Raw genomic sequence first — 25,890 nt, 5'->3', positions numbered from 1 at the left:
GCTTCCAAATTATCAGGGAAACCAAAACATGGGGAAAACAACAAGGCAAAACGGGCAGCATGACACGGGTGGAAAAGCCAGGGGGAAAAGCCAAGGCAAAAACGGGCAGCATCACATGGGGAAAAACAATGAACCGACACAGACAGAGGGGAGACAGCAGACTAAATACACAGACACTAACGACACACCTGGGGCAAGACACAAGTGGTTGAGGGCACTGATTGGTTCACACGAGGAAGGGCAGGATGACACTTAAACAAGACCAAGGGAGACACACAAGGAAAACAGAACCCAAAACATGACACCTCCATACTGTTTAACTTACGTAGTCTATTTGAACAGGAAATATGCAATTTCAGCAATTTTAATGACAAAATCAGAGACATTATTGGATTCAAAACGAAAATAAGAAAACTAAAATGGATAAGAGTTTGATGTAATGATGATTCTCTTCACAAGCAGGTGTGGCTCCACCTACTCAGCCTCCCCTGTCAGTGCGTCACAGGCTGCAGTTTATAAACAAAAGGCCTACAATGAAATATTGTCTTATTCGCTCTAGTCTATTTTAAGTCTGTGTGTTCCTATACTTTTCTTTTGATGCATGATTGCAAATACAGTAATGCTATCATCTTATTATTTTCTGATTTATTTGCAAATGCCTGGAAATAAAAGCTGAAATGTTGATCTCTTGTCTCTTCAACCGTTTTGATATCACACTCAAATCTTTTCAGTGAGCAAAAACATTTTTGTCAACTGTATTGTCGTTGCTTCCTGTACTTAGTGTACTTACTATGTCCTCTGCATGCACCATGGTGTTTACTTCAGCCTTAGATAAAACAGGAATTGTCTAGTCTGAGCCTATTCTGTGATTAAAAGTGGCTAACCGCGAAATGTATGTCAGTTGTTAAGGCTGCACTCAGGCCTGATCCTATTGTCACTGCCTGTTGAAAAAAAACTGTTGTTCTCCAAGTTAACATGTTTAACCAAATGAATCAAAATTGGAGCCACAGTGTCAAAATGATCAGGTTCTATTTATTCTTTTAAACAATCATCAGTTTTTTCCATTGGGATATGTGTTAGGGATGTTTTTTTTATTTATTATTATTTATAATTTAATTAGGTTAGGAAAAACAAGTGGACTTATCCCTGACCAAATTGGGGCGCTAAAGCAAAATTTCATTGAAAGTTTGGGCACCCCCAGTAAAAATTTGTAATGTATTTACACTTCTTCCAAAATAATAGAAAACAAAATAATAGGGTTTTGGGCACCCTGACCCTTTTGGTAAGTTATATCACAGCTTGTAAACGCTGTTGGTAGCCAGCCAACAGTCTTTCAATTCTTGTTTGAGGTATCTTCGCCCATTTTCCCGGACAAAAGTCTTCCAGTTCTTTGAGATTACTGGGTCGTCTGTTACGCACTACTCTCTTAAATAGGACAGGAGGACTATGAAAAAAAACCACGTTTATTTGTTTATTTATTTTCACACACACAAACTCTTGCTGGGAGATAACATTTGTGTTACAAACCAAAAAACAAAAGAAAAGAAAAAACAAACAAAAGAAAAGAAACAGTAAAGCATTTTCACATTTCTATAAGCCAACTATGTACAGTTTCACATATCAAAAACACAAATACTTTGAGACCTCTTCACAAACCATCTGAGAGTCCGTATTCAAGTCCTTCAAAATTGACAAAGAAGCAAAGTGGGACTGCAATTCAACTTTAAACAAAACAATGGATGGCTTTCTATTTTTCCATTTAAATTAATGAATATGGTACTTACCCATAATTATTATTATATTGCAAAGTCTTCTTCCTTCGATTGGTATATTAGTCAAACCATAAAGAAATTGATCCACATTTAGTTTTGGTACTTTGTCCAATTTAATTCATCCATAATGTTACATTCTTCCAAGATTCCTTTGTTAAACTACAAGAGAAAAATAAATGATCAATTGTTGTTGCATGGTTCCACCGCAAACTGCTTTTTCAACATAGCTGTCACTGGATAATAACCATGTAAAATTTCTTTCATTTTAGGAGAAATTGGCCATTTTAAAAAGTTCACATTATCCTTTGTACGTTTACTTTCCCTGTTACGAATTTTAACACTTCCATCAAAGTCATAAAATCTTTTCATTTTGAAATGTTTATTGACACATTTGTTATTACACTTCTTATCTTTAAGGGAAATGTGCTTTAATTGAATGTTTGGCAGCACGATTTGTCTTTTAGAGTAAAGTATGTAATTTTTAATCATGTTTGTTAAGGCCACAGGAACCGCTTTACAAACTTTATTAATTTAATATATTCTCTTAGCTTCTTATGTTAAATTTTCTCTCCAACCATTCCAAACTTAAAAATGTACCATCTTCATATAATATACCAATCACAAAGATAATATTTTTGTCATACCATTCTTGAATAGTCTTCCTATTGGATGTAATTACTCTGTTGTTCCATAAGGTGGAGCCATGTTGTGAAAAATTACGGGTAAACAGTAAACACCATCTTCCAAAAATATAATACCTGTTTATGATACTCAGACAATTTCACGAGCAGTTTAGATATTTCAAAACCACATTTTAAAAGAAATTCAAAACCCCCTACTTTGACAAAAACACTCTTTGAAATGTGAAACCACAAAGAATCTGGTTTGTCTAGATTAGAAACGCTTTAATCCAGGTAATTCTAGAAACTCCAATCATCCATTCAAAATCTATTGTTTTTAAACCGCCTTTATCATACTCTTTTACAAGTTGTAATTTTTTAATATAGTGTGTTTTATTGCTGGACAATGAAAAGAACCGACAGCCTGGTAGCTTCAATGCAATGTTAAACACAGAAGAAGAAGAAGCAGAAGAAGAAGAAGAAGCAGAAGCAGATGCAATGTTAAACACAGAAGAAGAAGAAGCAGAAGAAGAAGAAGAAGAAGCAGAAGCAGAAGAAGAAGAAGAAGCAGAAGCAGAAGAAGAAGAAGAAGAAGATTTTGATTTTGATTTTGAAAAAATACATTTATTTGCCGCTCTTATTTACATTATTTTCCTAACATACAGCTCGGCAAGAGCAATTAAATAAATAGATAAAAAAATACAAAAGCTTTTACATCAAAACATCACTAAAACATAGCGCCTCCTCATTCACGAAGAAGAAGAAGAAGAAATTTGTTTATGTTGTTTTTTTTTAGGGAAAGGGTGGAGGGGAAGGGGGAAAATCAAATTCAGTAGGTGGACGGAAGACGAAGGGGGCATAACCACAGCTCGTCTATTTATAATGAGGAAGCATATTTTTATTTCCTAAGATCGCATATGTACTTATTTACTATTGTATGTACTGCAGTTACTCAAGGTTACTGCGTTTCAAGCACAGCTACATGTGAAGATACCGGGGAAGGATTTCGTTGTAAACATTGGTAGGTATTTGTGTGTGTTTTTAAGCATGACATGCATGTAATTGTTTTGCTTTGAATAGTTACAGTTTAGCGTACCTGTAAGAAAAATAAACCACAATCTTAATTTCGGACCGCATATTTACTGTTTATCATTGAGTAAAGGCTTATTCCCCCGAAGGCGCGGCATGTTTTTTTTTAAGTATACTTATCAAGTTAAATATCCAAATTTTGTTTTCGTTTCGCAGATTTTACGACGTTCTGACACAGCTGAATGTAGCCAATGAACTTTAGACACCAGGAAAGATTTTTATTGCTGTAAACCTTGGTGTGTCTTTTTATATAATTGACTAGGTTTTGCATTGAATGATAATATGGTGTGTTTTTACCTAATTGGAGCATTAGTGTAATTGTAAATAAGTAAATCAACGAAAAATATATTTTTGTATTGTCACGTGATGACTGTCCTGCATGCCTCCATAACTGGATGGGTTAGGCTTTAAAAAAAAAAAAGTTTACGAAGTAGATATTTTGCCGTGAGCAGCAACTCTCGATTTTGCCGTGAATCGCGCTAGAACTTGGATGTGTACTCGTTGCAGGCTTCCCCCCCTCCCTCAGCGTTTTAGTCCCCCAAAATAATAATTTTGAACTTTTGAACCCCCGTCAACGAACGACGAATATGGCCGCTGGATGTTTTTGCCATCCGCACCCGCTCACTTCGACGACCATAATATATGATTTAGGCATGTAATTCGTAGTCCTCAAGAAGAAAGAAATGTTACAGAAAACTGCCTTTCCTGACTATACTGCACAAATATTGTTTTATTGTTCCTCTGTGATATTTCATTGTATAATTCGTTCCAGTCAGTTGTTAACTTTCTTTATGATACTTTCGTGTCAGTCAGGTGATGGGAGTTGTCAGGACCTAAGTGAGTGTCTCACCGGGTATCATGGAGAACGACAGCAGGCCTCTGCTGAGCTCAGAGCAGGCTGGAGAGAGCTTCACGCACAGAGGCTCCACTGACTCACTGGACTCCAGAGCTAAAAGGTATGTTTCACTGAACCACAATCCATCAATATCTTCTTATTACCGGCACTACGCTTTCTCCTCTCTGACAGACTAATAACACAGTAGGTTTGGTTTGAATAGATGCACAAGCCTTCTCCATCTTTGATAGACATAGCATACTGTAAATAACTTGCATGCATTTGCAAGTTGCATACAATCTTGAATCTTCACACCGATAGCATTTTTGAAAATGAAACACTATCACATGGTCTCATATGACTGAAGGGCTTTATTATTTTAAAATGTTACTTGTTTAACACTGAGGTTGACACCCTAAGGTAATCTTGGGTTGTTACAAGCGTGTGTAAAATGATTGTATTATTTATGCAACCATAACTATTATACAGGTAACGCAATAAAATATTTTGCTACTTTAGACAACGATGTAGGACCAGAGTCGGGACAAAAGTAGAGAGAGTTTTAAAACTTTTGACTTATCAGATATAACTTCTAACTATAAGTTAAGCAACATACATGCAGTCCTCCGTTCTGTTACAATTCCTCAGGGTAACATTATTCTGGTCAATGTATATTCAGTATTGGGTGATGTAGAAATCTTAAAGATAAATATAGATTTTCTAAAATTAATCAATGACTAATTGAATTGAATGTACATCCCTACTTACTGTACATGTACGGCGGAAAAGTCTATATGTCTAAATGCCAGATTTTTTGTTAAAAAAAAAAAGACAGAAATAAATAATTTCAAAGCTTTTTCCACCATTAATGTGACGTATAACTTGCATGACTCAATTGAAAATAGAAATTAGACAGGGCAAGTAAGAAAATATAACTTTCACAGCATCAGGACTTTCATGTATTGTAGATTAAAATGCCAATGCTTTTAGTAATTAAAATGACAATTTTAGTGGATCTGAGAAGCTTTAAATTAAGGTGGACATGCTCTGCTGTGACTCACTGAATTGTTCCCACCCAGTGCTATTTTCTGTGATGTCAGATCACGCAAAGTGTTTCCTCATAATCCATAAACCTTACGCAGCAGATGTCCTCTCATTCCTTTGAAAAGGCTCAGCAGTTTTTTAAATCAGCGTTTTACTTGAATTTATTGCGTAACTTTGAGGAAGTAGTACTCGTCCAAAACAATAGCAGACAGACAAATGTATGCTGTCGTCAGCGGGATGCTGCATGTGGCAGGCACTGAGCCATTAAAAACGGAGCCTTTAAACTGAGTCAAGGACAAAACATAATTACGACATAATATTAAATTAGCAATGTTTCTAGACCAGGGATGGGCAAACTCGGTCCTCTGGGCTGGAGTTCTGCATGTTTTGGATGTTTCCCTTCTGAGCTGATATATGATCAGCTCATCAGCAAGCTCTGCACAAGCCTGATAATGATCCTATTGATTGGAATCGGCTTGAATTGGAAGAGGGAAACTTCCAAAACCTGCAGGACGCCCTCAAGGACTGAGTTTGCCCACCCCTGTTCAAGCCCGTGCTGCATAATGTACACCTCATTTTGGGCGCCATCATTTCTGTAGTTAATGGGTAACTTAAAGGAAACATATTGTGTAAACTTGACTTTTTAATGCTTGTATTACAAATACAAGGCTGGTGTGCATGCCCATCAAGTGAGAAGTAATTAGAATAGAGTGCTGTCTGGTGAATTTGGTCATAACAATTGGCTGATTTACATAATAACCAACCCAATGAGCAGCCACTTAAAAGCACTTAGACCAGGGGTGTCCAAACCTTTTGCAAAGAGAACCTGATTTGGTGAGGTGAAAATGTGGTGGGGCCGAGGCCATTCAGCTTTACCCTGACATTCTTTCTTTTTTTTTTAGATGGAACACCAATAAATCTAAACAAATTTTTGCAAACCAGACAGACTGCCTTTCAGATTTGACTTTCATTTACATTTCAAATTTTTGGGTTCATTTGAAAATATGACATATCACTGGCAATGAAATGTTCACTGAACTTTTAGATTTAAAAACAGGGAAATAAGTAAAAGTATTCACCAGTGAAAATCAGATTTCAAACATGAAACATCACAATTGGCAATTAAAAGTTCTCTGAAATATTTTATTCAATAACAGGGAAATAAACAAAATATCATATTTCAGGCTTTCCCCCAGTGTTTTATAAGCCCGGCAGCCCACCAGGCTTTTCTTACAGTAGAGCTTTTTTTTCTTCTTTTTTTTAAAGCCCATTTTGCTTTGCTTCTAGACAAGAAAATACAGTTCTCTTCTCTACACAACATGAATTTATGATATAAAAAGTGTTGATTATATTTAAAAAGAAAAGCAATTGTTCATTCACAATATTGTCATTTTTTAAATTGTTTAATAAAACCCTTGCTTTACGTCCCTGAAATTAAACGGCTGCAAAGACAAAATAAAAAAATACATTCCTCAAGTGAAGTAATCGATTCTCAAAACTGCTCTGCAAAGAAAAGGATTCCATGTCAACGAACGCCGAATCGTAATTATATATATATTATATATATCATTGCCGTCACTTTAGAGGCTGTCCGAAAACGGTCACACAGTATGGTGTCATGGAGGTGGATAGAGTGTTGCTAGCTACCCACTTGTGGGTAAATGTGAAATTGCATTCAGCGTGTATTTTATACACTGGTCAATAGGTCTACGGGCCAGACATGATTAATTTAATGACAGAGGCTGCGGGCTGGATACAACTTGACCATGAGCCGCATTTGGCCCACGGGCAAATAAATCTGCAAGTATATATAATGAATGTATAATGTTCACTAATTATATGCTGATTTTTGCTATTATCTTAATCCTAAATGTATTCCAAAAATAAAAGTAACAAGGAGACCAGATGAAATACATAATTAAATATTTCTATTAGCTAACACAACACTATATACAGTACGTCATAATACTTTTGTCTTATATCTGTCTAGCTCATCAATGAAATCCACGTTATCCAGGCATTGATTCAGACAATTATGGGAAATGTTTACTCAGGTTAATCTTTGTGAGAAGAAAAACATCAGCAAAGTCAATAAAGGGCTCAGACAAAGAATGGACCCCAGACAACTCAAGTTACTGTTCATGACCGTGCATGTCTGACATTTCTTCTAGTGTTTTCTAAATACTGAATTGGGTATTCCTCTAAGTTTGTCTTCCAGGAAATCACTTGACATGCAAATTACTAATGTGCTTGTGCTACCTCATCAGTCACAACTACATTACAAGTCTCTCTGGAATTTTAATCCATTTAGGAATTTCACACTGGCTGACTAACTTTCAAAACACCTCCTCCCACTAAATCACGTTAATGTGCCGATACAATATTGGCAATTGGAACAAAAATATCCTTTATTGTTGTGTTCAGTATGATTGAAATGTCATTTTTTTAAAATCCAGCTTCTTTTTTCATGGTCAAAAATCAGACAAAACCCCTCAAATATAACGATTTGATCAAGTGGATTATTTATAGGGATGCACAATAATATCGGTGGCCGATAATTATCGGCAATTATTGACCAATTTGACGTCAAACAGATAAACCAGATAATAAAGAAATTAGCCGATAATTATCGTCATTTATCAACCAATTTGACGTTATGCAGATAAACCAGTTAATAAAGAAATCCGCCGATAATAATAGACTTGCCGCGTTGGTCCATCTGTTGTGGTTGTTGCTCAAGAGTGTGTCTCCCCAAAATGTTACCCTCACAGTTTTTTGTTGAATTTTTAAAACATAACTGTTTTGGCAAACTCAAAATTAGTTACTGGTTGTCTTTGAAGCAAAGATATCAATAAAATTCAGCTTCATGGTGCGTTACAAATGTTTCGATGCATTTGTACTTATAGTAGGACTCAAAAGTATATTATATTCAAGTTAATTTTGCAAACAATTATCGGTTTACTTATCGATTATCGACATCGGCACTTTCTAAATTATTGGTTTATCGGTATTGGTTGAAAATACCATTATCGTGCATCCCTAATTATTTATATGCCGAAATTTAAATAATTGTAATAAAATGAATCCCAGCCGAGGCTCAACAAGATAATTTTGTCATTAAGATCAATACTGTAGTGTACAGTAATTTCTGGACTACAAGGCGCACCTAACTATAAGCCGCGCTAGCTAAATTTGGGGAATACTACACATATAAGCTGCACCCGACTGTAAGCCGCAGGTGTTTTTAATGTTACCGCACCGGGTTCCCGCTACTTTATTTTCCATAATGAGGGTGCAAATTGTCTCACTCTCGTTCTGTCTCTCCTACTGTATTTGGGCTCACTTGGTTTGGTTTGCTCTGCCTGACGCTCTTGCGCTTCCTTTATAGTGCGCCCCCTTGTGATCGTATGGATAAGCTGCACCTTTGTATTAACCGCAGGGCTGAATTCAAGTGAAAAAAGTAGCGGCTTGTAGTCCAGAAATGACTGTATATAATTTACTGAGAAAATGTCAAACAGACTTTTTTCAGAAAACGTATGTGGATTTGCACAAAAATGGAATGCGTTTCACATTTTTCCTTGCCTACCCTCCCACAAAGTTAAACTTGTTCAAGTCTGTTTTGTGTAATCCTGCTCACAAATATACAAACAAACAAATTATTTTTTTATGTTTGTCCATTACTTCCAGACCTTTCTACGTGGAGCCTAGGAACATAGTAGATGATGAACCGCAGGAGCGCGTGTCGGCCGAGGCTGCCATCCTCAACAGCAGAGTGCATTACTATAGTAAACTGACTGGTTCTTCGGACAGGCTGTTGGTAGGTCTCATCACTATGCAGTTACATATTTGAATATGAATCATCATAGATTACACAAACTGCACACAAGAAACAGCTTAATCTCTTGAGTACTCGGCAAACTTGAGACCACTATTCATATGTCACTAGTGACCACTAGTCACTCTACTACTTACACACTGGCACTCAACTACTTATGTAGACCCTGTTTATCCCAATGTGTGAGTGGAAACATTTGTGAGCAAGCAGAAGTTATTTTGGTAAAAGTCATGCTAAGCAGTAGCGGTAGCTTCAGTGCTTGCTCAGGGCTTGTGAACTTAGACGAGTCCCCTCCCCTCCTGTCCAAAATTGCATTAGAGGCTTAAATTAGAGTAGAGGCAGCATTTATTTGGCTGTACTTTTCATTTAGAACTCACCAAAGATAGTGTTGTAGTCAGGACCACACCAACAGAGACCAAGACATTATCTAGACCAGAGAGTATCGAGACCGAGGCAATGGCAAGACTTTTGGACGTCAAGACTAAGACGAGAGACCAAGACCGTACATATCAAAGAAAAATCTTGTGAATCATATCTTAAGTATATGTATGTAGTGTTACTGACTTTGTACTAGTTGGAACAGTGAACAGTTTTGGATTTACTTTGAAAATTTTGCCAAATTTAGAGGTCACATTTTAAAGAACTCATCCCACAGATTTTTTTCCCAATTGACTTTAATCTGTGGGTATTTCTGATCAAAAGTAAAATCAAAATTTTTACTTCGCCGCATGCTGTTGCTGTTTGCCAAGAAAAAGTGCGCTGATATGGGTAGTCTAAACAAACATGAAAACTCATGAAATTTTGAATAACGGTACACATCAGGACTGGCACACAAAAAAGACATATGTAACAGTTTTTGTGCAATTAAAAAACAAATTCCAATTCCAATGTGCCAGTTAGTCCCAAAGTGCAATTACCTCAAAGTGGCCCGGGCTGCGAGGCCCCTTCATAGAGACTCGCAGTACTAGTACTACCCCACACCACCTGCTGTCCTCTAGAGTCCGCCAAACCATGTGATCCCCCGGGCAGAGGAGATCTACATCTACAGCCCATTGGGGACAGCTTTCAAGGTGTCCGGCAAAGACCACTTGACAAAAAACCCAAGTATCATTACCATGTAAGAAGCCCTGTCAACATCTTTCATGAAATCAATCGTTTTTTTCCAAGCTGATGTCATTACTTAGGTCTGCATTTATTTTGGTCATCCTGCAGATTTGCAATATGGAACACAATGATGGGCACATCCATACTCAGTATACCTTGGGGTATCAAGCAGGTGACAAGTTCATTTGACATATTCTTTAAGTAGTCGTGTTAAAAATGTCGCATCAATAGAAAGACTGTTATTGTTTTCTCCTTTAGGCTGGTTTCACGCTTGGGATCCTCATCCTTATCTTCACAGGCTTACTTATGCTCTATTGTTGTTACATTGTCCTCAAATCACCAAAAGCAATACGTGAGTATTACAGCTTTCTTCTACTTCAACAATACAGCTTAAATTGACTCTCTCAGTAATATATTTGCACAAAGATTTTGGAAATGTGAGAGCAGCAACACACGTTTATTGCTTGTGGCCAGTACTTTTACATCATTCTCACAACTAGGCAAAAGCCTCTCGTTTCCTGCATTTCATTTCATACTTGGCAGTGATATACGCCATATTAGGAAATTGCCTTGTGCAAGTTAATCATTTCAAAAACTGAGCACCTGCACATCATAGAGAGTTGTGTGGGTGTACATTATGGTTGGTGTGGTATTCTCAAGAAGCAGACTTGTACTTTTTCTAATGAAAGTAGCTTTTTTAAAAGCTGAACACACAGAGCCAACATGGCATCCATATATATCCATCCATCCATCCATCTTCTTAACCGCTTGTCCTCACAAGGGTCGCGGGGGTGCTGGAGCCTATCCCAGCTGGCTTTGGGCAGTAGGCGGGGTACACCCTGAACTGGTTGCCAGCCAATCGCAGGGCACACGGAGACAAACAACCAATCATACGTACAATCACACCTATGGACAATTTGGAGCGTTCAATTAACCTGCCATGCATGTCTTTGGAATGTGGGAGGAAACCGGAGTACCCGGTGAAAACTCACGCAAGCACAGGGAGAACATGCAAACTCCACCCAGGATGGCCGAAGCCTGGACTCTATCTCACGTCCTCTGTACTGGGAGGCCGACGTGCTAACCAGTCAGCCACCGTGCCGCCATATATATATATATATATATATATATATATATATATATATATATATATATATATATATATATATATATATATATATACATATATACACATACACTCGTATATCCACACGACTCTACTTTCCTTTTCTTCTCGTATTTCTTCGTCCTTTTATTTACGTATCTTGTGTATGTATCTTGTGTATGTACACCTTTTACATAGTGTCCGTGGTTGTGTTTAGATTCAGACACCACAGTCGGGTAAAACCAAGGCCTTCAAAACAATCTGAAAACCAATGGGTTTTCTAAAGAACATCTCTCATTGAGCGGCATAGGCTTGCGATTATGCGCGCATGAATAAATCTAATTAGTTCGATTAATCATCATTTTGAAAATCGAATTGTTGAAAATTTGCTAAATTTTGAAATCGAATCTTGTCTTTTGGATTATTAAAGGCTGTTGTTCTTGTTTTGTTACATCCAGGTGTTATTGTGAGTTGTAATTTTGCACACTTTTACAATAGCTACCATCTACTTAATTGTGGCAATTAACTCATTCACTCCCAGCCATTTTCACTGATGCAATCCCCTTCGCTCCCACCTGTTTTACTGGATTTTGACTGATTTTGCAAGGTCCACACAATATTGTGTCCTATTGCTATAAAACCATGATACCTAGCAAAAGAAAGATTAGAGTCTCTTCTTTCATCAGGAAAAAACAGTACATTTCTATCTGTTTCCGCTTTGCAGCAATTAGCATTAAACTATAGCTAAGTTGCATCATTATTCACAAATCAGTTTAAAACAGTGGGGGGAAAAAGCTTGTTGCAAAAAAAGCTTGTTGCAACATGACCCTGGTTGATCTCTTATACTCTGCTATCACCTGCTGGCCGTTTTTTGTAATAACTACCATTGGTTCAACCGTTTTGTGCAGTTGAGAGGCTGCATCAAAGCCTTCTGTATGCTCCAGCATAAAAACAACTACAACATAAAAACGTAAAAATATGTCTTTGGGATAGGGGTTATTTTTGAATAAATCAAACCTTAAAAATAAACATTTGTCGAGTTTATTGCATTGAAATCGATTAAAATTATAATCATCCTGATTCCTAAATGAAAAATCGAGATTGTATTTTTTGGCCATATTGCCCCGCTTTAGCATGTAGCGAGTGTTACTTTTTCGGCCGGCTTCGTTCACTGTTGCAAAACGTTGCAAAGCCGCTTGTCACACTCTCTCAAACCCTCTTTATGCTCTCTGTTTGTTTGTTTTGTCGCAGAGAAATTTTTAACATGTTCAACATTTGCACAAATATATATAATATAGATGACTTTTATTCACCAAATGAAAGCTGCAGCCAATTAACAACTACTGTAAGTGTTGGCACCATGAAATATTTGTCACCCCTCTGTCCTTATGTTTTATGCAGCCTATGTGGACACATCCGACTGGGAATTTCCTGATGTTTGTCGGTACTACTTTGGCAAGTTTGGCCAGTGGTCCAGTTTAGTTTTCTCAATGGTGTCTCTTATTGGAGCCATGGTGGTTTATTGGGTCCTCATGTCCAACTTCCTCTACAACACCGGCCAGTTTATCTACAGTAAGACAACAATAGTATTATCAAACTAGAAAAGTGTTTTAGACCTGTATCATCATGTAACTTTTAAATCTTTGTTACAACTTTTGTTGCCTTCTACTTTGTTCTCTGTTCTCTTTTATTTTTAAAAATGTAATCTTCATTAAAACTAGTAGCCTGGAAAGTAATACAAACCGATGAGATAAGGCAGATGTATTATTTTTTTACTTCTTGTAGATTTTATAGTATTTTTATGATTTTGCTTTGACCTAAGTATTCCCTCTCCTGTTTGCAGACTTTGCGCATCATGTTAACATATCAGATTCAGAGTTTGGAACCAATGGCACAGATAGAGGTAAGTACACTATTCGCAATATATTATGTAGGTGTTCTTCTATTGATATTGATTAATACCAGATTTTAAGTTGCATAGGAGCCAAGCATACCTGAGCGCCTATAACAATGGTGTATTAATTGATATGTGTTTATTCATGGTCATAATTTATTTACCATTAATGTGACTTGCAATGTGTACAACTCAACTGAGTTGAAAAACAAATAAATATATATAAATAATCAAATTAAATAATTTTACTTAGTTACAAAGTACGTTTACAGACCTTTAAAAAGCTGCCATAAATGGTATAAAAACATGACTCAGGGTATTTAAATAGGCTATTCCTATATCATGGATTTCACTTATTGCAAGAGTGGTCTGGAACATTACCTGCCGCAATGGTGGTGGGGGGCGGGGGTATAGTTAGTTACTGTAGTTCCGAAAGGTTTGTATGGTGCAAACACAGCACTACTCGTCAGCAAACAAACTCCATGCGTACAGTTAGAGCTGGGCAACTAAACGAAATTTACTTGTGATTTTGGCTTTTTGCGATCATAAAAACATCACAATTAGTATCTTTAGTACGTCCAACGGTGAGGTGTGTCTGCATGCTACAGCTTATGAAAGCCCCTCAGTGTCCTTGTAATTTGTTCCTAAATTATTTCCTGGTTGTTATTTTAGGTTGCAGTAAAAGTTGACTTTTGGCAGATTGATAAATAAATACATAAAAAGGTTTTGGGATCAATAAATAATTGTTTATAAATTGTGAGTTCAATATCAATAAAAATAATTGTGATTATTAATTTTTCCTTAATCGCAAAGCTCTACATACAGAGAGACATAGTGACGACCTTATCGGGCTATAGGGCTTTTCTTAATCATCTGGAACTGGGCTCTTAGTTGAAGTGTAAGGAATTATGAACTGTTCCAAATACCAGTCAGTGTTGGCACACAACCTTCAAACTTCTGCCAGAAAGCAAAAATATGTTAAAGAAAGCTTAATTAGAACAGCCCAAAAATATTTGGGGTTAATCAGCAGCACTTAAAATTGGTGGCTGGTGTGTGCTGACTCCCATTTAACATGGATTTCAATGTAATTGGGTAATTCTGAACCCGAAAAAGTTTTGAAAACATTAATCTTGGTCTCATGTTTTATATCACAAAAATCTGACATTCCAACAGGTTTGTGTAGACTTTTAATCTTCACTGTTTATATATTTTTTCTTTTTCAATTAGGCATAATTGTCACACGAAATCCCAATAAAATGCCCATTTGTGGTTCAATGTGGTACAATGACAAAATGTGGGAAAATTCTAGAGATTTAAATGATTTATTTTGGTCTTATTTTTTTATATACAAAAACCTGGTTTTCCAACAGGAGTATGTAGACTTAAAAAAAAAAATCCACTGTGCCTTTTATAAGGAACAGCTTTTTCACTCATTGATGACAACAATGTCTGTTAATCATCAAGCTTCAATGGATGTTGATTGATGGACATTGATTTCTAAAGTGCAGTTACGAACAAATCAATGGCCTTCTAATATTAAAGTCCAAAAATAAGTTGCTCTAAGTAAAAATGCCAATCACTATTGCCAGGTGTTGGATTCTTGCTGTGAATGATGCACTTTCAGAGAGACATTCTTAAATATTGATTTTAGTTTTTAAACTTTGTGTTATGATTCTAATATGTTACTCATTTGTCCACCAGTAATTTGTCCATATCCAAACACCGACTCTGGAGGGAACCACACTATCAGCACACTACATCATTACATCAGTACCAGTGGAAATGATACAACTGATGTCAACTCTTTTGAACACTGGTGGAGCAAAACCAATACTGTACCATTATTCCTTATTGTTCTACTGCTGCCACTACTTTGCTTCCGATCAGCCTCCTTCTTTGCAAGATTCACCTTCTTGGGTAAGTTGAAGAGTAAGATTTTGTTTCTTTATGACGATCCATTAAAAATAATAACAATCCTAACAAGGAAAAAAAAGAAGAAGTAAATAGGTGTCAATTTGACAGGCTGCACGTTGCCGGCAACCCACAATTTATCATTCAAACAGCCTGTTTACCTATTTTTTAAGGGGCCGTAGAAAAGTTTAAACAAATGTATTGTTATGAATCATAAACAAGAATGTCTGTTTTAATGTTAATTTTTACTGCTTAAAATTTTCAAAAATAATGGTAAATTTGTAAATATCCTGTTATGCTGCAAGTCACTGATTTGACATTTGTTCAGGCAGCCAGCCAGTGACGGTGTAAATGTGACTAGTGTGAATGGTTGTTCATCTCTATATGTGCCCTGCCATTAACTGGTGACTGGCTTTGCTCGAAGTCATCTGGGATAGGCTCCAGCACCCCGCAACCCTGAACAGGAGGACTGTTGAAAATGGAGAGATGTTGTGTTGCATCATACATACAGTACATTCACTGATGCTTTATCGTTCATTGTCCAGGCACCATATCAGTGGTCTACCTGATTGTTCTGGTCACAATTAAAGCTGTCCGTCTCGGCTTTCACCTTGAGTTCTACTGGTTTGACAGTACCGACTTCTATGTCCCAGGTAATCTAAATTCTTTTTCTTTTTTTTCACGTTAAAACACTGGCAATAAGTTGAAACTGAAAAAAAGAAAAGTGAAACTGAAAACCAGAGAGTTGAAAAAAAAAAAATGGTTGTAAACTAAATCTACAGATTGGCATTGAAAAATACATCATAATACAAAAAAATATGAAAATAGTGTTTTTTTTAATGTCTGTATTTTATTTTTCAATACAACCTTTCACAATGCCAATACTTGTTTTACAATGCCAACACTTGTTTCAATGTCAATGCAGGTTTTTCCACAATGACATTTTTTTTTTCAATACCAATTCTTATTGTCAGTGTTGTGGCTCCATAGGTACTAGCTAAAGCGCATCGCTTGGAGGTTGTTCTACCGAGCATCATAAAACACGATCAGACATATTTTGTTCAACATAGATGCTCTTTTTTAAATATTTGGCAGCTATTTAACATAATTTGCACTCCTAGCCAGTCTGCCTCAGATTGTGTTATATCAATAGATGCAGAAAAGGACTTCAATAGGGTGGAATGGATTATGTTCAAGATTTTAAAGGCAGTTTGGATTTGGGGCTACACTAATTTTTTGGATTAAATTATTGTTTTCTAGACCTGTGGCCAGGATTTTAACTAATGAACATCTTTACCAGATTAAAATGCACGAAACTCCTCTCGTTGTTCAAATTCAACAAGGAAACGGTGAGTAATTCTGCGAGAACATGATTAATTGCAGCGTCCTTTTGTCTGTTAGGTTTGTTTGTTTCCCCCCACTATGGGCGCTTATTGGTTTCATCCTACCTAAACAACGCCTGATTGGTCCGACCGAAAAGAGGTCGGCTACAAACATATCAGCTGGAAGGTTACAAGATGTATTCTCCGGAGTTTGTGAACTCACAAATACCGCGAGAATTCACCTTGCTGGCAAGGTTAGAGGGATACAGTTCTCTTACAAAAACGTTTTGTCAGCCTTTCATGCCATTTACAGTACTTCCTCATAGTAGAATGGCCACAAGAGGGCAGCAGTGATTGGTATTGGTGACTGGTATCAGCAGGCTTTGTGATTATTGTTAACTTGAAATTAGGGCCTGATACCGATACTTCGTATCAGTAACTTGCCCATCCCTAATTATGACTTTAAAAAATATTTAGTTGGAGTAGGTTAGTGAAAGACTGCGGCACATTTTGACAAATGTGAGTTGTTTCCATAGGAGGTATGTAGGAAACCATTTACATGTACACTGCTGGTATGTTGATGGGTATATAAAAAAAAAGTTTATTCCTATCTCCTTGATCAGCTAGATATTGGTCCACACAAAACGGGCTTTAAAAAAAAAAAATCTCTGTCCTGCCAGGTGAAACAACAGTAGCCAAAAAACAATATAGGATGACTCAACGTATTTACAGTATATCCCTTTGAAACACAATTTATCAAATTATAATCACAAACATAAAGGTATTTCAATGGAATTTTATGATAAAAGGACACTAAATGCCATATACAGTGATTATAAAAAGTATACACACACAGGTTCAAATGCTAAAGGAGACCAAGATAAAATGTTCAGAACTTGAACAACATTATTTTTGACAGGGGTTGTGAATGTTGGGAGTCCACGTTGATGAATATTTATTTTAAATATTTCAATTAATATCTATCACGAGTGGCACATATATTTGTTTAAAAAAATGCAGAAAAGTGAGTTTTGTAAAATCCTCTATATTGGCCTAAGCGTGTACAAATGAATGTGTGGTGCAAGGTTATTATAGTTAACGAAAGCTAACAAAATAACTAAAACAATCCTTTTTAATAAAATAAAATAAAAAACAGAAAATGCTTTCAAACAAACTAACTGAATCTACATCTTCCATTTATAAAATTAACTATTACTGTAGCGAAAATTAGTTTTTGTCCATGTCAATATTATATATGAGCTTTCAGGGTTAATTTTCAATTTATTTATCACAGAATATAATAAATTACACATTTCAGAGGTAATTATTTTGTAGATCTTTTGTTGAAATGTTACGAGATAAGCGTATCGAATGAGGTGTCTGGTGAGTTTGTCTTACAATTTTAAAATGTTCTGTTGGTATTGCCTTTTTTTACTTTTTGGGTGGTTTAGAATTCCTGCTTGTGCCGATAACCCCACTATCTTGTGTCCCGTTTATAATAACCATTTGTGCATTTGACTGGAGTAAGGGGGATGCATAATATCTGCATGTTTTTTCTTCCTCCAGAATTGCGACTGCTCTTCCCTCAGCTGACGGGTGTCCTCACGCTGGCTTTCTTCATTCACAATTGTATCATCACATTGATGAAGAACAACAAGCATCAGGAGAACAATGTGAGCCTTTGTCACTCACGTTTGTGTACTCAGTTTCACAGAATGTAAACATGCTTTGAACTATGTAAACTGATTCTTGTTCTGAGTGAATCAATTGTTAGGCAGGGTTCTAATTTGCACTCCTGGCAAAGGAAACAATCCACCTCCAAATAAAGTAGCTTTGTTCAGTGATTACAACCTTTGTTTTCTTCTACTTACCTCAGAAAACAAAATGTGACGGAATTTTGGTATTTTCAGGTACGAGACCTGTCTGTGGCTTATCTCCTGGTTGGGCTGACGTACCTCTATGTGGGGGTGTTGATCTTTGCCGCTTTTCCATCACCTCCTCTCAGCAAAGACTGCATTGAACCAGTAAGACTGAAAAATGTTCTGTACACGCATGATTGCAGAGCAGTCCGTGCTTTCGGGAAACAAATTGTTTCTTTGTCACTTCCTATTCTTCTAAAGCAGTACTTTAAAATCAACTGTACATGATACATCCTTTTGCAGAAGAAGTTTTTAGTAAAACGATGTTATTGCTGTCTCCTGTCCTTCAGAACTTCTTAGACAATTTCTCCAGTGGTGATGTGATGGTGTTTGTGGCTCGGTCCTTCCTGTTGTTCCAAATGATTACAGTGTATCCTTTGCTGGGATACTTGGTGCGAGTCCAGATGATGAGCCAGTTGTTTGGGAATCATTACCCCAGGTAATGCACGTTTCGTTATGGTTCCAAATTGCAATTTGATACACACCAGCATTGTCTTTTTGTTTATTTAGTCACACTTGCAATGAATGATTTGGGCTGACCAAGTAATCAAACTCAAATAAACATCACATTGTCGTCGAATAATGCAATTTTCAAACTGCAAAGGCTGCATTTACCTGGACAAGACAGCATTAATGTCATCTTAAGACCCATTCACAGTATAAAGTGACTAGACCATTCATTGAAATATTTTGAATCTATGATTATTTTTGCATTGTTTGTGTTATATGCAGAGATTTTCTTTCCAAAGTTTCACACTGATAACAAGTTTTAGCTAATGAACGACCGTTTAGCCACATTTTTAGGTAACTATATTAGCTGTCTCCTCCTCAAATGCGGCAAAATAACAAGGCGCCACAGGGCAATTATAAAGTCCACTCACCAAAATGCTAAATTAAGAGCCGCTTGCCACATATTGTGCAAGCCTCATGCAGAGTCACCTGTCGCCGTAAGTCCATGCACCTTTCTTTTTCTTCTTGGTCATAGGCTCATAGGTGTTTGTTTTTTTTAACTCATTTTGCTAACTTGTTGATTTAGCATCAGCGCTACGCAACAAAGATAATTAGCATCTTGTCATGTATCATGAGTCCGTCGTAACGGAGAGAATCCGGTCACATTTCAAAATAAAATATTTGTAAGCATCGGCTAATCAATTAACCGGAAGTACAGTACGTTTTTTATTCTTTCAACTGCGGCCTGGTCCAAAGGGGCCCATGGCCCGGTGGTTGTGGACCACTGCTTTAACTTTTTAACCACTGTCCAGCAATTCCATATTGGTCGAACTTTTTGAGAAGGATTGAACGATTGTGTCAAAAGCTTTTTTAGACAACCAAAAATCACCAACAACATTTTTTTTTTAGTCAATCAATTGCATTTGTAATTTCTTCTATTGCTTCGATTATTGCCATCATGGTAGTTCTTTAAGTTCTGAAACCGTACTGTGGTGGTTGTGGCTCAGGGTGTAGAGACGGTTGTCCAGTAACCAGAAGGTTGGCTGTTTGATCCCCGCTCTCCCCAAGTCACGTGTCGTCGTGTCCTTGGGCAAGGCACTTCACACTAGAGGTGCACCGATCACAATTTTCTGGCCGATCACCGATCCCTGATCTTTTAAAAAGTCTGACCTGCCGATACAGATTTTTGCCGATACCGATTGTTTTTCATTACAAGCAACATATACCTTCAATGTTCCAATCTTGTTTTATTGGAAAACAATATTGGTGAAATAATACAAATGGGTTGTTTTAACTGCAAATGAAGTAGTTCTCTCAAATAAAAATGAAAATCCTATTAGTCATCTCAGCAGAACAGGACAGTGGCGGACTTTTTCAGACCTCTGAGGAGGGAGATGAGATTGGTGGAAAAGATCCGTTTATTTAAAAAAAAAAAAAATTCTGATAGGGCTCAGTATTGTTCATTCGGTAATCTTACCGATTCAACATGTCATTATCATTGCTTTTTCGTTTTTCTTTTTCTTTTTTTTGTATATGCGTGTGCGTGTGTGTGTGTGCATATGTGCATGCGTGTGAGTGTGTACTCATTAATTCACCTAAAACCTATTAAAAATCCCATACCGTTCACCCAAACCGAATATTTGAGAATCCCGCTAGAGTTGTGAAGTTGTCAGGACACCCGAGGAAGGATCAAAGAAAAGTGAAATCCAGCGCCACCCAAACATCACCTACTACCCACCGGGTTACCAACCAGAATCTTTCACCAACCCCGGAAACATCTAAATTCCAACCAATTAGGGAGACCTCAAGAGACCAAACTGACTGAGGAAAGGAAGGAAGGATAGATGAAGCAGAGTGAGATCCACTGACATCAGCCTCCACCGATTCAACGACCAGAGGAAGAAGCAGATTGATGCTGCTGTGGTGGATCTGGCATGCATTAAAAACCTCCACCAAAGAGGGGAGCCATCAACCCCGGCCAGGACAGAGCAAGCACAACCCCGCAGGCCGCGGCAGCGCCAAGGCACAACCCTCGGGCCCTGCAGGGGTCACCGGCCGGAGAGCAAACCCAGGAGCCTGGAGCGCCCCCCACCACAACACGGCCCGCGCCCCAACGCAGCAGAACGGCAGGCCCACCAGGCACCCCCACCGGCCCACACCCGCCACCCACCACAACCCAGCCCCCGCCGCCCCCAAACCCCCAGACACACAGCAGTTTTTTCATTTTGGTATTATTTTTTAGTTTATTATGAATGCTTTTTATTCATCATATGTTCTTTTTCATTTACAGTATTTCTTTCCCCGTTAAGAGTGTTTTTTAAAATTTACTTATTATACAGCACTGTATATATTTTTTTCATTTATTCTAAATGTTTTTTTGTTCATACTATATATTTTTACATTTATTATATATGTTTTAAGGCTAACACCTTACCACACACTTTATACATGCGCTTATTTCCGATGGGCGTTAACATTTTCTCACATACTGTATCTCTTATTTAATTACAGTAGGCCTATACACTCTGTTCAAACCATTGTAGATTTTAAAATAATAAAATAGAATTAAACTACTATCCAAAACATTTATTTGAGAAACAAAAATATAATGGCGATCGATCCATTTTTTTTCCGGGCCGGTAATGATTTCCTAAAAATTTTTTTTTTAAAGAATACTTAAAAAACACACACAACAACAAAACAGCTGTTAGAAAGGACACTCTTAATTTTAATGATGAAGCTACGAGGCAGGAAACTTAAACCCATTTTTACTGCGGCGATGCCCCCGAAACTCCACTCGAGCGCTCAAGTGTGCGGACATACGGCGCGCTGAGCCGTCAACGACTGCATGGTTTGGAGCGGACAATCTTAATTTTAATGATGAAGAAGAAGGCAGGACACGTAAACCCATTTTGACCACAGGACCGCATCGCCGCGCTGCCCCCGAAACTCCACTTGAGCGCTCGTGGCCGGCGCGAACCCCCGTGAACCGTGGGGCGGGTGGCAGACAGTGCGACGGTGACAATGGACGGCGTGTACATACACTGTAAAAATACAAACAAACCAAAAAGCACGCTGTAAAAAAACCCCAAATCTGCTAAAACAGATGAACCCGCAAAAGATGAACCCGCAAGAAACAAGGGAACACTTATTAGAATGAACTTGCTGGGAACACCTGTCAGAATACCCTCTGTTTCCCACCACTGGCAGAACTTGACCTTGACATTGATTCCGAATGTTCGGAGGCGACCGACTGTGGCTGTAAGGTGGTCGGTGCCTTTCCTCAAACTCGGTGGTGGACACCAGCGGAGAGCGATACCGTAAAGCTGAAGGAGTTAGGCCTTTTTGAACTCTGGAGCCAGCTGATGTGTAGCGGCTGGCGAAGCGGAACGCAGCCTGGTTGTCCATAGATCATAGTTAATGATATCTGGACGGCTTTGAGGAAATTCTGGTCCACCATCTGGAATCTCAGTAGGGGGAAGCAGTGCACCATCAACAATGTGTTTAGTGGGGCCGGGATGATGCGCTGCTGACTTTGACGACTTTACGACGGACTCATTCACACAAAAATTCAATGTAGCCTACATCATGGGGAAGTTAGCCTCTTGTCTTACCCTGTCCGTCATCCATTGTTTTGATTTGATGATCGCCGTCACATGCTGCTTATGAATACGCAAATCCATTAATGAGTAGATTGTTGCGATGTGTGGCATTTATAAAGTGAAATTGCGTGCAGGTGTGCGTATGTGTGTCGACCCATGGTTTTATAAATCTAAATTTTTTTTGTGCGTACGTGAAGTTTGGGTTTTGTTCGTAAGTACTTGTGTACGCAGGCCCTCTCGTTCAGTTTTATAAATGAGGCCCCAGGTCCCTTTCCTACCCCAAGTATGAACTACAAGACTAGATTAATTTAATTAACCACCAGAGTGAAACGGGAGAGCGACAGGTAGATAGGTATCTCATCTGAAGTGATGCAGACTTTGTATCAGTCTGTCGTGGTGAAGAAGGAAGTGACTCGAAAGGCGAAGCTCTCAATTTACCAATCTACGTTCCTACCCTCACCTATTGTCATGACCGAAAGAACAAGATCCCAGTACAAGTGGCCGAAATGGATTTCCTCCACAGGGTGTCCGTACTCTCCTTTGGAGATAGTGAGAAGTAATCCAAGACTGGATCTGAGTCTAGAGGTGCTGTTCCTCCACATTGGGAGGATAATGATGCATTCTGGACGCCTCCCTGGTGTGTTGTTCCAGGGAAGACCAAGGTCACCCTGGAGAGACTGTCTCTCGGCTGGCCTAGGAAAGGCCTCGGCATTCTACTGGAAGAGCTGGATGAAGTGGCTTGGGAAAGGGAAATCTGAGCTTCTCTGCTAAAAACGCGACCCGACCCTAGATAAGCGGGAAAAAATGGGTGGATGGCTGGAGCGCAGCTTGTTTCCAGTTTGTAAAAAGCTAATATCCCATTCACAAATTAATTTTGCTGTGCATTAAAAAGCTCAGACTTAAAAAAAAAAAAATCTGACTTTTAAAAATGGCTTTTAGTCAACTTGCGCACTGCACTGTTAACCATTTGTCTAAAATGGTAAATAATGGGCAGTTCTTTTGACTGTACTGAATCATGAGGATCAGTTCATTAAAAAGATTCATTCACTGAATCATTGAGTTCATGATAAAAGATTCCTAAAAAAAAAATCCTATCTTTTTAGCGTCTTCCATGTCCTCACCCTGAACATCTTGATTGTTGGAGCCGGTGTCCTGATGGCAAAGTTTTATCCCAACATTGGATCCATTATTCGGTATATTTTATGTCTTATTTCACTCCTTAACGTGCTTGTGTATGCAAAAACATTTTTCAGCAGTTTTGAGTGATTTGTGTACTTATGGCAACGTCTCTTGTTACAGGTTTTCTGGAGCAACATGCGGCTTGGCTTTAGTCTTTGTATTCCCCTCCCTAATCCACATGATCTCCTTGAGACGACAGGGCGCCCTCCGCTGGCCGTCAGCGGTCTTTCACAGTTTTCTTATCTTATTGGGTATAACCAACCTGGTGGCTCAGTTCCTCATGTAAACTCACACCTTCTCTGGCAGGGTTAAAACATGTGATGGACGTTTAAAATCCCTAAATGAAATAAAGGACAATGAAGTGTGTTATTGTCCATGGACACAGTGAGCCATTGTCCAACTATTATTTGTGGTTATCAAAAAAATACATTTACGACATCCACCAGGAATCCAATTACATAATTATGTTATCTTCTGCTATGTTGTCTTTCAGCCAGTGGGATTGTGATGTGATAAAAGGTTACTTGGAGGTAACTTTAGATGTTTGATTATTCCTGCTCAGACTGGTCATGGGGATTTATCATGTACTGTGCAATTGTTTGTCTCAGTCAAGAAAATATGAGAATATTTACAGAAACTGAGTAGTCTAGGTTGGTCACAGGGACTGGACTATAAGGGATGCATATGCACACATATAATGTCACTTTCCATGGAGTGTATGGCTTTACAGTTGTATTTTACCATAATCATTCCTTTTAACTTGGTGATTATACAAATTGTATGCTTTGTAGACAGCATGCTGTCACATACTGTAGTTTTAAAGAAAATTTCACAGTTTATAACAGTCTTCAAATTATTCTAGTGTTCTTCATTCTGTGCTCAGTATTTCACTCATTTACTTTACTCTACCTTTTTTTTCAATGCATGAAGAGACAAAGGGAACGTGAATGAAAATAAATCTCTAAAATAAATGTAGTGTTATCTTTCATTTTAAAAAACATCAAAGATGAGATGAAATGAAGTGTATTTCTCAAATATGTACAAAAACATTTGAGTACCAAACAACAACTTGTGGTGCTCATTTGAGTACCACACCAAATTCTCATGTACGCCCATGACCATTTACCATTTGATTTGAATATAAATACCCTCAAATTAAAGTTGAACGTCTGTAGTTAAAAACATCTTACTCATTTCAAATCCAATGCGGTTATGTTTAGAGCCAACGATTAGAATTGTGTCCACGCCCCATGAAGAAATGAAGATGATAAAAAGTATGCATGCTGAAATAGTTATCTTGTCGTCTTAAAGGGACCATCTGGTCGGGAGGGTCTTTATGTATTTTTTTGAGCAGGAAAATAATATTAGCTTGCATTTTCAACGTTATCAATTAGTTTAGGAGAAACCAGTAAGTAACTCATTTCAAAATGCCCCTTTCTAGTCTGCTATATAGCCACGTACCCCCTCCGTCTTCCCATGTCCTGGTGGGAGTCAACAGAGGAAGCCGACACAATTTGTCTGTTCAAAATCATTGTACATACATTGCTAATCATGTCCAAAAACGACAATCAATCGGCACCAAAATGTATGTGAACATCTTGATTAGCCACTCCATGGCTCACGTAGGAGAGAATGAGGAAATGCTTACAGGCAGTTTCTCTCATGCCAGATTTGCTTTCTTTCAAGATATGAACACAATGCGTTCAAACAGGCTTTTCGTAAGATGAATTGTTCGCAGGTTATTATGTTTCAAAGTTCATCCAACCATTTTTTGGACCACATATCTTAGGGAAGGGATAGGGAACCCTGGTCCTCGTGAGCCACTGTCCCACCTGTTTTCCATGTCTCCCTCCTCCAACACAGCTGCCTCAAATGATTAGCTAATCCGTAAGCTCTGTAGAAACCTGCTAACAATCTTGTTCATGAATCAGGTGTGTTGGTGGAGTGAGACATGGAAAACAGGCAGGACAGTGGCTCTCGAGGACCAGGGTTCTCTACCACTGTCCGAGGGTCACGAGCGTGCAGGAACTTTTTAAATTTCGCCAAGCCAACCTGCAAGGATTGTCGCTAAGCTGCATATTCAAAATTGAGACACTCAGTACAACCACTTGCACTGCGATGCGGCCACTGGCCAGACAGAATTAGCGTTCGCTCCATTATGGCTGCATGAACGGCGGCTGTCGTACCACGGAGTTCAATATCTGGCCAG

The 25,890-nt window shown here is 38.1% G+C and overlaps 1 protein-coding gene across 1 annotated transcript; it reads left to right on the top strand.

The window, feature by feature from the left end:
• The first annotated feature begins 2,925 nt into the window (after positions 1-2,925).
• slc38a9 (solute carrier family 38 member 9) lies at positions 2,926-24,646 on the top strand. The gene is made up of 15 exons (XM_086095876.1): positions 2,926-3,413; positions 4,291-4,437; positions 9,048-9,177; positions 10,194-10,312; positions 10,408-10,471; positions 10,558-10,651; positions 12,806-12,976; positions 13,248-13,307; positions 15,000-15,215; positions 15,755-15,862; positions 18,098-18,204; positions 18,442-18,555; positions 18,741-18,889; positions 23,606-23,695; positions 23,802-24,646. Exons 2-15 carry the CDS (start codon positions 4,340-4,342, stop codon positions 23,965-23,967), a joined length of 1,686 nt encoding a protein of 561 aa, XP_085952002.1. The 5' UTR covers positions 2,926-3,413; positions 4,291-4,339; the 3' UTR covers positions 23,968-24,646.
• The last annotated feature ends 1,244 nt before the right edge of the window (positions 24,647-25,890 follow it).

This window comes from Leptonotus elevatus, chromosome 15, assembly GCF_054856555.1.
Source record: "Leptonotus elevatus isolate MCC_2025b chromosome 15, RoL_Lele_1.0, whole genome shotgun sequence".
Taxonomy (NCBI): Eukaryota; Metazoa; Chordata; class Actinopteri; order Syngnathiformes; family Syngnathidae; genus Leptonotus; species Leptonotus elevatus.
Note: the sequence above shows the minus strand (reverse complement) of the source record. Positions and strands in the feature narration are given on the sequence as shown.